The sequence below is a fragment of the Camellia sinensis genome, chromosome 1 (assembly GCF_055761805.1).
Source record: "Camellia sinensis isolate YWXY chromosome 1, ASM5576180v1, whole genome shotgun sequence".
In the NCBI taxonomy this organism is placed as follows: domain Eukaryota; kingdom Viridiplantae; phylum Streptophyta; class Magnoliopsida; order Ericales; family Theaceae; genus Camellia; species Camellia sinensis.
The window spans coordinates 126,486,991-126,503,266 of record NC_138961.1 but is presented as its reverse complement, the minus strand read 5'-3'; the positions used below and the strand labels follow the sequence as shown (position 1 = coordinate 126,503,266).

The window sequence follows — 16,276 nt, the reverse complement described above, 5'->3', positions numbered from 1 at the left end:
GTGCATGACACCTTTGGGCCGATTAAGACTCCGAATTCGGAACGCCCGTCGTGGATGTCATGATTGGCCAAGTCTCCGGATTCGGAGCCCCATTGGTGCATGACACCTTTGGGCCGATTAAGACTCCGGATTCGGAGCGCCCTTCGTAGATGTCACGATTGGCCGTCTTCAGATTTGAAGCCCCATTGGTGCATGACACCTTTAGGCCGATTAAAATCCCGGATTCGGAGCATCCTTTGTGGATGAGAGAATTGTCCAAGACAAAGAGCCTTTGAATTCGGAGTCCCATCCGTGGAAGTCGAGCCTAGGCCGAATGAGATTCCAAATTCCGAGCACCGTATTCATATGTTTGGGCCAAATTCACGGCACCTTGCGCAATTGACGTTTTAGCCGACTAAGTATATTTTCATGGTCGTGGTCATTTTATGAACAAGTATATTTTCATACTATCATAGTTAGAATAAAAAGATCATACTATCATAATTAAATCCACTCATGAATTGGTTGGTACAATAGCAAAAACATTTCGAAAAATATATGTTCTCATTAAACTAATTTCGATTACATTACATTGGCCCTGAATACATTATTAATTAAACAATAATTTGATAAATAAATACAAAATGTATTTATTTTTACATAAAATTTTATTTGGCGCCACCTTCATCATCACTCTTCTCTATCTCGTACGCCTCGAAGGGAAGATTGCGGCGATGATATAACGGTGAAGCCGACTGAACACCTGCTGCACAGAGGGCATCCACGGCCTTAAGCGCCTCGATCCACCCGTGCTGAAATCCCTGATTCTCGCATCGGCAGACCTCCTCGGTGAGTCTTTCTCTGGTCTTTTCTATTCCGACCTTCCGGCCTTCGTGGAAGCCTTTTTCGTAAGCCCTTGTCTTGGCGGACTCAATCGCAAACATTCTAGCCGTATCTCGATCGGCGATCACATGACTTATTAGCCGTTGTGTCACCCTTTCCTCCACGATCGGGTTAGACTTTCTGGCCGACTGTTCCCCACCGGTCTTGACCTTTCTCAGCTCACACTCGGCTTTCTCCACGCGAGCTTCTAGGCTTCGAATGGGTTCGTCCCTCTGCTCTATCTCCCGCCGAGCAGCACGAAGACACATACCGATTTCGTAGGAGGTGTATAGTCCCTTCACCGGCCCATGGATGCCCTCTCGAAACACTTCGAAGTCTCGTTGACCAACCATCGACTGCTGAACTTCTGGCGGAAAGATCTGTCGCACAAATTCGACTGCTACGTTTGGATCTCGGATGATTGAATACACCTCCGTCATCGGTTTGTTATCGACAAAAATTGCAAAGCTCAATGGGTGTGGTGGCCCACTGGCTTCACTGCGAGGACGAGGGGAACTTTCCCGTTGGCGTTTCTCCTTTTTGGGTGACCTGCTTCGTCGACGAGGAGAATGACGCCTCTCATGCTCAGCAGATGCTCTAACTCCCGTTCAGGGAGGTTCACCACCGCGATTCATCAAGTCCAGCTCTGCCAGTGTCCTGCCTTCCCTTTTACTATTGAAGAATAGTCTGCTAGACATTCACTCTTAGCTACCCACGTTCTACATATAGGGTTGAGTTTTGTTTGGACACAACCCCCTCTCTAAATAATTCATGGGCGCACCGCGTTCCTGAGGCGACCTCATTAATGTACGTATTCCATAAGCCGCCGATTTTCGGCTTTCTAGATTCACCCCTAACTAGGGCAATTCCTTAATTCTAACTAGACTTATTCGACGATCTTATTCGGCATCTAATTCATATCTGAGGCAAGGGTAGATTCCTTAATTCAAACGGCCAATGGCTCTCTACTCGAATCGGCTAAATCCTTTGGCCTTATGCCGAAAGGATCGTGCCTCAGCCATTTCACGAACTAGACTCATTCGGCGGTCCAGTTCATATCTGAGGCAAGGGTAGATTCCTTAATTCAAACGGCCAATGGCTCTCTACTCGAGTCTGCTAAATCCCTTGGCCTTAAGCCGAAAGGATCGTGCCCCAGCCATTTCACGAACCGGACTCATTCGACGGTCCAGTTCATATCTGAGGCAAAGGCAGATTCCTTAATTCAAACGGCCAATGGCTCTCTACTCGAATCGGCTAAATCCCTTGGCCTTGAGCCAAAAAAGGATCGTGCCTCAGCCATTTCACGAAGCCGAAAGGATCTCATGCCTTCACTGTTCACACATAATGCAAGGCCTGACACCGATCGATTCAAATGCAAGGGCATGTTCTTAAACCTATTCGATTAATCCAAAGTCTGAATCATGAATATTTCCCAATTTTTGAATTATCCATCTTTTTAATAGAATAATTATTTGTTCATTTATAATGGCAATTAAGTATAGGCATAACACAAAGCAAGGGAAAATTTCATTGATAAATTGAATACAGATAAGGTATCACTTTATACATGAAGATCACCTTGAGTTAAAATAAAATAAAAGAAAAGAAAATACATTGAAAATCCTTGGTAAAAATAACCAGTATGTCGTCCTAAATCAGTCCTTAGGGTCTTCGGGGTCAGACTCTAGCGGCTCGATGTCTACTTGCTCATATGGAATCGGCATAGCCAATGTCACATTTGCTGCAGCAAGGGCTTTGAGCCAGCCATGCTTGAATCCCCGGTTCTCAAATTTAGGAACTTCCTCCACATAGTTTGCAAGGGCGGCGCCTTGCCCGGCCTTGTACGCCTTGCCCAGCCTTGTATGCCTTGGAAGTCTCAGAGTCGGCCTTTTCTTTTGCCTTCTTTGATTCTTCCAATTTGGTCTCCAGTCTGGCAATCACCTCTTGGGCTGACTTGAGCACTTCATCGCTCACGCTTGCCCTCTTCTCGGTGACCAATCTCTGTTGTTCAACATTTTTCGCTCTTTCCATCTCGGCCTTCGCCCTTGCACTCTCCATCATCGCCCTCGCCGCTTCGAAGTCGACCCTACTCCTTTCGCCCTCAACCTCCGATCTTAAACGGCCGATTTCTTCGATGGCGTCATGCTGGCGCCGCCCTATCTCGGCTATCCTTCCGACTGTCTGTAAAACAGAAGATTAAAACCAAAACAAATATATGCAGAAACACAAAAGACAAGATCAAGCTATATACCAGAAGAGTTGTCTGAGCAGCCAATACAATTGCCAACACGTCCGGCTCTGAGCGAAAAACCGCCTTGTCAGCCGGCAATGAGACCGACGAAGCCAGGTTCAACGCCACGGATGGGTCTTTCACAGCCGATGCGTCAAAGGAGATCGACACATTTTTTATCTTCGGTTGAACCACAAAAGGAACAACCACGTCTGACTCCTCTAAGCGCGGCCGTTTTTCGACTAGGTTTTCTTCAGAGACGGCCTCGAAATCGGCGGGTCGCTTCTCCCTCCCCTTATTAGCCTCTGGAGTCAAACGTTCAACTGACCGTTTCGTCTCGACAGAAACAATTTGAGCCGTTTCAACCACGACAACCGGCTCGGATGACTCAAGGAGGGAAGGTTTGGAACTAATGGCCTCAGCCCTCTGACGGGCGGCCAAACGCTCAGCGTTCTTTTTTCGTGCCAGTTGAGAAAGAGATTCCTTCGCCATATTCTCGGAATAGGAGTCGGGAAGATCTTCCACACCAGTAAAAATATCTCTGAAGGAAAATTCCCCCCAACCCAAAGTGGACGGTGAGTTAGGCTGGTTAAGACCGGCTGCCTCAAACGCTGAGTTTAGAGCCTCGTTGACCTCTTCGGCCTCCGCTTCGAACTCTCTTGTTGGTTCGGCAATTACCGCGACCACCGGCTCTACGTCTCGCTCCGAATTAGAAGCTTTGAAACTAATCTGCCTAAGGTTTTTAAAGCTGGGGAAGACAAGAGCCGTAAGATGTTGTTCGCCGGATGGGATCGAAATGTCGTCCGCGGCCGAGAACGTAGTATAAGTTGGTTCGTACCGCAGGAGTATATGTGTGGCTCTCCCTTGCTTCTGTACGTTTGGACGGCCAAAATACTTGAGTGCAGTCTTAATTTCTGTAAGGACTGCGTCGTCGGCCGAGGTCAGAATCTTTTTCAAATTATTGCCTGCATAAACAAAGGATTAGACTTGGAGAAAAAATCGAGTAAAAGAAAGATCAATAAACACAAGGAGCTACACGACAACCTGGTTTACCCGTCCGTCTGGGTATAGGGTCTAGGCGATCTTCGCCTTCACCGAATTCCCAGTTGCCTCGGACATGGACCATCACATCATCAACTCATTTGCCAGAGCTGGCAAGCATGGTTACCAAGTGATGGTCAGTGTCCTTGGCCCTGAGAAAGTAGCGCCCATGCCGATCGGAGGATTTGGCTAAAGTATAGCAGTGCCGAATGGCCAGAATGCCAAAGTTGATCCTAAGGCGCCGGTTCAAATCTGCGACTCCCATTATGATTCGAAAAAAATTCACATTGGGTTGGGAAAGAATCAGACCCCAATGGCGGAGGACGGCCCTAAGAAATGGGTGTAGAGGAAAACAGACTCCGCCCTTCGCACTGGATAGGAGAGGAAAGACGATTGTATTTTGATCATCCCTCTCCATATCAAGAGTATTGTCCGTCACGAGAGATAGATGGATGTCATTAGGGATAGAAAAATGTCGTCAGAACCTAGAAATACGACCCTCGGAAAGGAGGTCTTTCAAATGCTTAGCCATTCTAGTAAGGACTCAAGGGTATGCTAAATAAAAAATAAACACGAAAAATAGGATTACAAAGAGAAGAGAAGAAAACTTATGAGAGACAAAGGAGACAAGGAGAGATGGGAAGAAGTTGCAGAGGACGCGAGACAGAGGAGGGATACCGACTGGCAATCCAGGAGGCTCAAATATTCAAAAAAACATGCATTCAAAGAGACCGGAGTTTCAAATCATAATAAATGCTAGAAATGCACGAATGAGGCGGGAACGTATAATGATGATCGAAAGGGGTGTGCGTTCTGACATTCACATTGGGATAGGTGAAGCCCCCTAACTTATGTTTCTTTTGACTTTTCAACTTCGAAACCAAACACACCAATTAACTACCGTCAATAGGGAGTTTGGGGGCAATTGTGGGAGCCGAATAAATAGCGGAATTAGAAGCGTACACTCTAGAAGACAGACATTATTCGGTTCTGTCCTACATGATCAGGAGGCCAAATACAATAAATAGGCCGAGTAGCTATTGAACTATGGAGCCGAATAAATAAGCGGATAATGAGCGAAAAGTGGGCCAGGCCCCGGGGCCCAGGAAACGAGTATAAATAAAGGAACAACAGTCGAAGAAAGGTATGTGAGAACTATTATGCTTAACTTAAAATACAAGTAATCTAGAGAGAGTAGAGTGCTAATTCCGACACCCCCGACCGGAGTGTTCATTTCTTTTCAGGTGTCTATTCGAGGATCACGAGCGTCCCCTAGGATCATAAGAGTATTTCCAAACCTCTCCCCCACAAGCTGTTATATAATAAGGTAATAGACCATCATTTTAGCATTTAAAAATACCGTTTAACTGGTTTACAACCAACTAGGAATCCCCAAATACCTCAAATGTTTCAGCTTTAAAGCCTACTAAAAGTTCTAACTCCGCAACCAAAGCTTCATACTCAATTTGGTAATTAGAACAATTTGGCTTATCTATTCTAAAACCATGCTTGGTTTGTACTCCTGTTGGAGATTCAATTAAAATTCTAAACCCCAACCGAGCCATTGGCTTTGGAACCATCAAACCACAATTTCCAAGGCACAATGTTAGCCATATTTGAATCATTTGAGCTTTTCTGTTCTTCTTGGCATGGAGGGTCAGTTAGAAAATTTGTCAAAGTTTACCCTTTTACTGATTTATGGGGAACATATTCAAGGAAAAGTTCTAATAAAGCTCAGACTTATTTACCAATATTACCACTTAAGATGGGTCTTATTAACATGTATTTAATCAAATCAGTAGATGTTACAACATGCATAACTCTTGTTAAAATATAGTATCTCAACTTTATTGTAGCAAAATACAAGATTAAACATAATTTCTCATTGGCTGAGTATTTACATTCACAAGAATTCAAAAACTTGCTAAGGTAATAAATTGCTTGCTCCTTGCCATCTTCATTATCTTGGGCCAATAAGACTCCAATTGATTCTTCTTCTGCTGTAATGCACAACTTCAGGGGCTTGTCTTCCATTGGAGGCATCCACACAAGAGGCTTAGGCAAATAACTCTTAATGGCTTCGAATATGGCCTGGTGCTCTGCATTCCACCTAAAACTCTCATAATCTTTGAGCTTCAACAAAGAAGAAAAAACTTTAGTTTTCCCAACAATATTAGAAATAAATCTTCTAAAAAAATTAAGTTGTCCAAGGAATTATTACAATTCCTTCTTACTTTTTGGTGGTTTTGCTTCAATTATGGCCTTGGCTTTATCCATGTCAATCTGGATTCCTCTTCTATGGACAATATATCTTAGAAAATTACCAGCTGACACTCCAAAAGCATGTTTTAGAGGGTTAAGCTTGTATTGGTAATGCGTCATTCTTTTGAATGATACTTCCAAATGAATTAAATGATCTTCGAATGACTAGGAATGATGTCATCAATATAAAACTCCAGAAACCACCCCACTAGATCATGAAAGATTGTATTCATGGCCCTTTGATAAGTTGCCCTAGCATTCTTCAACCCAAAAGGTATTTTTACCTATTCTAAGGTTCCAAATTCTCTAGACACCTAAAAGCTATTTTGTGGACATCTTCTTTAGCTATTCAGATCTGATTATACCTAGAATGGCTATCCATCATAGAAAAATAGTATGACCAGTTGATCTATACACAAGTAAATCCACCACTGGCATTGGATACTCGTCTTTAGGAGTTGCCAAATTCAGGTTTCAAAAGTCAATGCTGACTCTCATCTTTTCATTCTTTTTTACCAATGGAACAATATTAGACAACCATTCTACATACTTGGCTATCCTGATGAATCCAACTTTCAGCAATCTGGAAATTTCCTTTTTGACTTTAAGAGTCACTTATGGGCTCACTCTTCGAGGTTTCTACTTATCTAGTTTAAAGTTAGGCTTAATAGGAAGCCTATGTTCCACTAACTACTGTAAATAATACATATGATAAGTACCAACAACTGCCTATCTAGACCAGGTAACTTACTATAATCCCAAGCAAAGCAATCTTTATATTCCCTTAATAAAGCCATTAATCTAGCTTTAGAGATTGGGTCTAAGCAAGCACTAATAAAAGTTGGATTTGAAGCAAATTCCATGCCTAGATTTACTTTCTATAAGGGGTACTGAGTCTTGATTTCCAAGTTTTCCATTATTTCAAACTCCTTCAAAGCTTCTGACATCTTAACTTTTGATTGCCTTTCCTCATCCTCATGGAAAAAATCTGCCCAAAAAATCTCATCTTCTTGGATTCTGGCTTCAATATCTAAAGCTAATACATTATTCAAGGCCAATGTTATGGCCTTTTGCATTATTTCTGATTCAGAGCTAGTCATTAGACTCATCTTTGTTGTATACTAGCTCATCCAAACCATCCCAAATCCTCTGTTTGAGATAAGCGACTTCATTATTAGGCCCATTATATATTGTCCCTTCCTAGGTCTTTATCACACTCAGGGACATCACTCCATCATCATACAACTTTTCCTCTGCAAAGTCTGCATGAGCAGTGAATGGCTGAGCGTTTGCCTAGACGTTTTCTATTTCCCAATCACCTAAAGTTATTATGATCTTTTAATGCAATGATGATGGCACACACTTATTGGTGTGAAGCCAATCTTTTCCTAGTAAAGCATTGTATTTTGCCTTGTTACCAACCACAAAAAAGCTTGCCATACAGTGTCTAAATCCCACGCTAAGGTTAACTGGTAGGATACCTTGGGCCATATGTTTGTCCCTTGTGAAGCCTGATATAGATGTTTGGAGTCTTCAAACCCAATTTCTTCAAGGAGGCTTTAGGCAACAAATTGACTATTGTTCCATTGTCTACTAGCACCTTGATCATCCACACACCATCAAAATGTGCCTTGATGTACAAAGGTTTGATGTGTTGAGTCATGCTTACAGTGATGTACTCAAAAGGGTAGCATGGTGTAGCTACCTAGACCTCCATCTCTCTTAAGCCATTAGAATCTATCTCTTCAACCATTTTAGTCTATGTAGTAGAAGAATCACCACCTATGTCCACCCATTCCTCGATAGATGGGCTTCTTCATTGTCTTAGATCAACCTCAAACATATAAGATAAGACATAAACCATGTTTATGTTCACAGTAGGTAATGAGCCAAATTGGATCAAGACTGGCTCATTCTGAGATCCTGACCTCTTCGAAGGTTGTGAATTGCTTTCAGAATTTTGGGCCCCCTATATTTCCATGGAATCAGCCAACTTAATTTTCGCTGGCTAGGTCTATTCTGCCATCATAGTTTTGAATAGCGCATCTTTCATTGCAACTAAACCATGTACTTAGATTACTGAATCTTCATACTCATAATCACTTTTACAAGACTGGCATTTTCCATGGCTGTTAAATTTAGCATAAACTCTAGCCAATTGTTCTCTTTTCTCTTGAGCACAATTTTATTTTACATGCTCCTTATCGATTCTTCTTTCTCTACCAACCCTTCTTCTAGGTATTACCTTGATAGAGTCTTGGAGTTCTTTCAAGCACCTGGTATCAATTTTCCTCCTTTGAGATCTGGAGAGGATAGGCACCAAATCTAGTTGCTTGCTCTTTGGGTTCTTCAGCATCGCCCATTGGTCAGGCACAACAGAAGGTGGCTTTACCATTTTTGGTTTTTGATCTTGCTTAGCTTCCACTGGCATGACCTAGGGTCTGGTCTGCGTAACAAACCAGTCAGACAACCCTTGAACCCAAGAGTATACTTGCATGTGAGTAGGACTAGAAATGCTAGTCTTCGAGGGTCCAACTTCTAGACTTCTCTCAAACTCCTTTCCCTATGAGACTGGAAAAGTAAGTCTGCTCTTGTATCTTTGTGATTCCTACTCCTGAATGAGCCTCTAGTGCCCCTACCTCTGGTCGAAGATGTCTTTTCAAAAAGGACATCGGATCATATGGAGCATAGTTTCGTTCCTACATGCCACTAAATGTTCAAACCACATGTCTTGAATTATTACTTGTATTCTCAACCTTCTCAGGGACTCCAGCCATCCATTGTAGCTGACTCTGCATTTGGAGCAAATTCTTTGTACAGTTGATGTCTCTAAAGAACATACAGCTACTGAGCAATCAAATTGTTGCTGGCCATCTGAAATGCTAACATCTTTTTATTTTTGAGATGGATTATGTTCCTTCTAAGCTATCTCTTGTTTTATTTCATTCATCTGGACATCTAAGACATCCAATTCTCCTAGATGCAAACCCCATTCCAATGCCTGGATGATAGGATTTGGAACCCTAACATTGGCTTACACTTCATGCACCTCTGGAAAGAGATCTTTGTCAATCCCCATTGCCTTCTCAGCCTTGCCTTCCCAGATCTGCTCTTAAATCTTGTCTTGAAACAAATACAGTGTTTAGTTAAATGAGACCAAGTATTATGTCATTAACAATATATTTTACCCTTCAATTCATCTGAAAGGGACATAACCACTTCTTTCAATAGTTTTAAAAATTGTGTTGCAAACAAATGATTAAATATTATATCAACTTTAGATATATGAAAAAAATATGTTCTATGGAATTTTTTCTTTTTAAACTGATGATCAATTGTAGTTTCCTTCTTAATTAAGGTGTCACATGTATATGGTTATTTGCCTACAATCTTTGCAACATTAATTTCCAAATAAGGATCTTTATAATAAGTCCAACATGAAGAGTTATTCATATTATGTTCTTTCTCTAACAGAGTATCATACCTAGTCCCTTTATACGTTAAATTAACTAGGTCTGTGAAGTCCATTGCGTCAAACTTTTTTCCTATGTGTAAATTTTAGACCATTCTGAGCCAACCTAACAAATTCAGGCTCTGGAAGGACTACCCTGCACCTATTCCTAGTCCATTGTATCAAACTTTTTTCCTATGTGTAAATTTTAGACCATTCTGAGCCAACCTAACAAATTCAGGCTCTGGAAGGACTACCCTGCACCTATTCCTAGCCCTTTTAAGTCTAACTATGACTTGGGCAGCCTTCTCATCTAGTCTTTGGCTCAATCTTGGTAGGTCGTCTATTGAGACTTCTGGTTCAGTTTCGAAGAATTGGCCATGGAACATTTCTTCCAACTGTTGCCAAGTTTGGGCAGTACCAAGAAGTAGGATAATATACCAAGCAAATACTAGGCCAATTAATGAACTAGGGAATAATTGAAGCTTAATGTAATCATGATTTGTATATTTCCCATTTTGCCTTGTGAACCTAGCAATATGTTCTCTAGTTGATCGGTTCCCATCCCCTCGAAACAAAGTGAAATTTGGGACTTTGTAGCCTTTGGGAACTCATGCAACCTATCCACCCAATCAGGGTAAAGTTTTCTGTATTCTGATGTTTGCACCCCCCGAGTCATAGGACCACATATTTCTTTCACCATGTTCAACAATTGTTCGATATGAATGGCATTTGGAATAATAGGTTGGGCCACCACTTGGGTACTACGATCTATTATTGTCCATACGCTTGATAGATTTGTTATCTATGAGCATGGGGTTACATATTTGGCACTGGCTGAACAAAAGATGCAGTCATTCGATCCATGGGGTACACAGTAGGGTTTGGTGGTTATTCATATCCTATTACATTTTCTTCCCTAAGAACAACAGGTGGTGGTCTAAAAGGCTCTGCCAACCCCCTCGAGTGTAGGTTCAAAAACTAGATTTGACACCATTCTAGTAGTATTATTCATTTGTGCTTGTGTACATCCATAGGTAGGATTACTAGGTGCGCTTCAAGGTATAACCTGAGGCTCTACATGTACAAGATTTGTCTCTTCAGTAGTAGACAATCTATGATAAATCCCCAAACCAATTGGTGGAATTGGTCTAATAGGCTGATAAAAGGATTGTGTGGTTCTTCCCTTATTGTCACCATTGCTTTAGTTGTTAGTAAAAGATGGTGTAGGTTGGGTTATTACTTGAACAGGATTCTTATGTCCATTATTTGGAATAAGACCTACATTTTCTAGCCTATTATCAATCTTTTGAATGATTGATGCACCAAAAGAATTAGACCAATTCCTAAAGGTTGTAGCCATTATTTGACTTATCATGGACACTATTCCAATCCACTGTTCATTTGACATGGTAGGACTAAATAATAATGGTTCACTTCTAATTCTACTACTTTGGCCAAGTGTTTGGCCTTGGAAAGGTGCTTTTCCATAAGATTGACCTTGTGGTTGGCCAATATATTGAGGTTGTGTCTTAATCCTTGGATAAGGATTCTCTTCTACACGTACTTGGCCATTTTCTTGTTGGCTAGAAGTAGAGGGAGGGTCTGCTACTTCTTCTCTTCGAGGCAAAAAGACCCTCTTCTTGTACCTCAATATGAACATCAACATCATTATCTAGATGTTCTTATTCTTGGCGTCATGTTCTTACCATATTTCAACACAAAAAGTGACCCATTGGATGTGCCAAAAAACTATATGTTGGCTATTTTGGCACTTCGAAAGATAAAAATGTAATTTTCTCCTGCCAGTAAGGATTTGAAAAAGCCTTGTAGAATTTATAAGTCAATTTACTTATCAGGCAATTGTGATTAGGTTCTTTTAGCCTTAATGAAGAGGATGTTACTGGTTATGTTTTATTAAGAACCAATGCAATATTACTTGAATTCGAAACAGAATGAGAGGAAGAGACTAAACAGAAAATGTAATTGATTAATTGAATAATGCAATTACAAAATGTTACCTTTAGTAAGGGCATCATTGAAGGTCAAATTCTGAAAACACAAGAGTTACTTTATTCTAGTCCTATGAAAAGTAAGTGCAATGCTAAAATTTAAACATAAAAGAAATGACAAAGCTGTAGAGTCTGGATTTGTTTGGGGGGCCTTTTCATCTTTGTTTTTATCTATTTATAATCTTCTTTTGGCCTTTGAAGCAATTGAGCTGCTTTTCCTCACCATGATCTCTTTTCTTGTAGCTACTTCTTAAGATCAATTCTTCTCTTTGTGCATGCAAAACCGCTAACCGTCTCCATAACTTATTTCCCTTGTGTTGTTCACATGTTGAATAACTACCTTTCAACTGCTAGAACTTGCATCTGCTGTTCACGCAATTTGCTTAAAGAGGCGGGGTTCTTTAATGACTTGGGCATCTACATAATTACCCTTACTTGCCACAAGTCACCTTCCAACTAGATGGTTTAATTATGGAGCCAACAAATTCGGCACACACAAATGATTCGAACCATTTACTTAGTAAGCCTCACGGTAAATGTTATCCATGTAAAAAATCAATTTTATTGGATAACTATAAATACGGGAACAAATCGCATTTCGTTTTATAAAATGACTAGTTTAAATTTACAATCATATTTGTTGTTCATTTTACAAAATAAAATTTGATTTGTTCTTATGTTTATACACATTCGATGAAATTAATTTTTTGCATAAATAACTTTTATTGTGGGGTCTACGAAATAGATGGTTCAGATGATGGATGTGGGTATAAATTAGGGCCCATGAGGGGGGTATGGAGAAATGAAGTATGGAAGGGAGTTCATCCCTACAAAGTTTGCTATACTCACTAAAATTATATACGGTAAATTACAAATATACCTCTTGAGCTTTACTTAAGATACGAATTATCTCTTGTGATTCTAGGAATTATAAATATTTGATTTTTAGAAATTTTTATTTAACATAATTAATAAAAAAAAGAAAAAGAAAAAGAAATTCTCAACTACTCCTTTATACACTAGTAAAATTACTAATATTGTTAATTAAAATATATTTTTGACATCATTAACAACTATTAACTAACTTAATGAATTATTCATAAAATGGGTCATTAATTAGTTATGCGATTAAAAATTTGAAGGAACGGGATGTAATTTTCATAACCATAGGAAGTAGTTTGTATTTTCATCAACCTTAGGGATGTATTTATAATTTACCAAATTATATATTAAATTTAGTTAAGATAGATTAGATTATAAAGAAATCATTACAATTTAATTCAAATATATAAAAATATGGTGTTGTTATTTTATAGTTTCAAATCTAATTAATAACAAAAAAAAAATTTATCAAACAAATTTAAATTTACGCTTTCTTTTCTTTTTCTTTATTTTTATTTTTTATTTTTTTGGTAAAAAACCAATTTAATATAAGAAGAAAATGTCTTACTGGTTTATTTATTTATTTTATTTTCTAAAAGTTCAAGCAGGTTTCATTGCATTAGTATATAAACACACTTTGTAAATTAGGTTTCATTTTTCTCAAGTTTCAAATTGAAACTTGACTAGAGGGGCCATGGGACTAATTACAAGTTTCATTTTAATGATTTGAATTATTTATTTATAAGGTTTATATCATTTGTGAAAAAATTAAGTTGATCCTATAATTATAATTTTTTTATTTTATTAAATTTGTCTGAAAAAATAAATTATTTTATTAAATTTGTCTGAAAAAATGAACAACAAATATGTTTTTTAAATAGACTATTTATTTTTTGTAGAGACAAATATAATAAAATAAAAAAGTTATAATTTCTATATTAACTTAATTTTTTTGTATAAATTATATATATGAATAATCTTACAAAATAAATGATTGATATTATCGAAATGGGACCGTAAGAAGGCCCACGGCCCCTCAAATTAGCCCAACCCTTGTTAATTATATTGGGCACTCTTTCATTCACTGCCTCTGATAACTCAAATCTTCATATAAATATCACTATTTTTATGTGAGTAATAATAGAATTCACATATAAGAAATATTTGGTAAAAATATTGATAAATCTCTTGATGTTGCTAGCATTTTTCTTTTTATCTTGCAGATCTACCCTACGTGTTTTTATCAATAGGTACGGAGATCTATATCACTCTCTCTCAAAATTTATTTATGATGACAAAAAAAATAGAAATGAATAAAAATATTATAAATCTATCTAAATAAAATACATGAAATTAACAGAAGATAATTTAGCTCACTTTAAATCTTTCTAAATTTATCTTGAACAATAGGAGAGACCACTAGACACAAAATAATGGGCAGATTGCCTTGGGATTTTAGATATTATAAATATTAATAAAATTTATTCAATAAAATTAATAAAAAAAATAAAATTTCTATTTACTTTTCTATAGAACAATAAACTTATCAGAATTAATAATTGAAATATATTTATGTCTTCATTAAAAATTGTTAATTGACTTAATAAAATGGATCATTTGTCATGTAATTAGAAATTTGAAAAAACGAGATGTAATTTTCAAAATTATAAGAAGTAATTTACATTTTAAAAAAAAATTGAAGAGTTGTATTTGTAATTAACCCAAAACAGTAAGAAATTGTTGTACAATTCTTAAATTAAAGGAAACAGGTAACTTTTGTCACTTTTTGGGATTCACTCACTTCTTTTTGTGTTCAAATGAACATTAATTATTCCTTAGTATAAAGAACTTGCGCCAAAGTCAATATGGCCTCCTCCATCCAACCTAAAGCCGGTTCTAAATTCCAATTTTCTCATACAGCACGATGCCTCGCAGGAAGAGCTTTATTTGGGATGCTATTTATGTTTGTGTTTTTAATCTATAAGTTTAGGAGAAGGCATTTGTCTATGTTCGACAACATTGAGGATTTTCTTCGAAGTCAGAATAATCTCATGCCTATTATGTACTCTTACTTGGACATTAAAAAGATGACTAAAGGTTTCAAGGATAAGTTGGGTGAAGGAGGCTATGGTTGTGTGTATAAAGGAATGCTTCGAAGTGGCCATCCTGCAGCAATAAAGATATTGGATAAATCCAAAGCTAATGGGCAAGACTTTATCAATGAAGTTGCCACTATCGGAAGGATTCATCACGTCAATGTGGTCAGGCTAATTGGATATTGTGTACAGAGATCTAAGCGCGCTCTAGTATATGAGTTCATGCCTAATGGGTCTCTTGAAAAGTATATTTTTTCTCAAGAAGGAAATGTCCACTTAGGTTGCATGCAAATGTACAAAATTTCTCTAGGAGTGGCTCGTGGGATTGACTATTTGCATCGAGGTTGTGACATTCAGATCTTACATTTTGACATCAAGCCCCATAACATTCTTCTTGACGAGAATTTCACTGCAAAACTTTCTGATTTTGGGCTCGCAAAATTGTATCCAACAAATGATAGCATTGTGTCACTGACTGCAGCAAGAGGAACAATGGGCTACATGGCTCCGGAGTTATTCTATAAGAACATTGGAGGCATTTCATATAAAGCTGATGTTTATAGTTTTGGAATGTTACTGATGGAAATGGCAGGCAGGAGGAGAAATTTGAATGTCTTTGCAGATCATACAAGCCAAATTTACTTTCCTTCGTGGGTCTATGACCAATCTAGAGAAGGGACGGAGATAGAGATGGGTCAGATCACCGAGGAGGAAAGAGCAATGGTAAAGAAAATGATAATAGTTGCTTTATGGTGCATACAAATGAATCCCAGTGACCGTCCTTCAATGAGCAAAGTTGTAGAGATGCTCGAAGGAAATGTTGAACTTTTGCAGATGCCTCCCAAGCCTTCTTTGTGTCCACAAGAGATTCCAGTTGAAGATCATGAAATCAACATGGATCTTGCAGAGTTGCCTATGCTATCCTCCATGTGATTGCATAAATTCCATCACCGTGGATGTGTTGCACCTCAAGTTGTTTAATATAAAATTTTTTGTGTCAGCAGGGAATTCTAACATCTCCAGCTCCTCGTATAATTGAGGTAGTCTTATTCCAACACATGATTGGACAACTATGCCTCATTAAAATAAATTTGTGTGAAAACATGTTATTTGGTTGAGATGTCTCTCCTTGTGTTGCATTTCAATTGCTTGAAAACTTTCTTAGTTAAATTTATATTCATTGCATTTTTGCAAAGATTCTATGAGTTATAATGTTCACACACAAAAAAAAAAAAAAAAAAAAAAACATATTTTATATAGAATGATTTGATTGATATGTTGGCCCAATCACTTGAAAACAAAGAACTCATGGAGAGACATTTTAATTATGAAAAACAAAAATAAAAATCACTGCCACATAATTCTTGTGAAAGATTGTACATAAAAATTAGGTAAGAATGGGGTTTTTCCATTTCTATTCTGTGATACATATGGCTTTTTT

At 38.3% G+C, this 16,276-nt stretch overlaps 1 protein-coding gene across 2 annotated transcripts in view; it reads left to right on the top strand.

Moving 5' to 3' along the window:
• The window catches only part of LOC114263369 (LEAF RUST 10 DISEASE-RESISTANCE LOCUS RECEPTOR-LIKE PROTEIN KINASE-like 2.1), a 40,299-nt gene extending 24,269 nt beyond the window's left edge, over nt 1–16,030 (top strand). Inside the window, exons 3-4 of one of the 2 annotated variants that reach the window (XM_028203887.2) lie at nt 13,963–13,989; nt 14,660–16,030. In XM_028203887.2, the coding sequence (XP_028059688.2) occupies nt 13,963–13,989; nt 14,660–15,768 (1,136 nt within the window). In that variant the 3' untranslated portion in view covers nt 15,769–16,030. The remainder of the gene's footprint in view (nt 1–13,962; nt 13,990–14,659) is intronic. The other variant, XM_028203891.2, reaches the window with a different exon arrangement.
• The last annotated feature ends 246 nt before the right edge of the window (nt 16,031–16,276 follow it).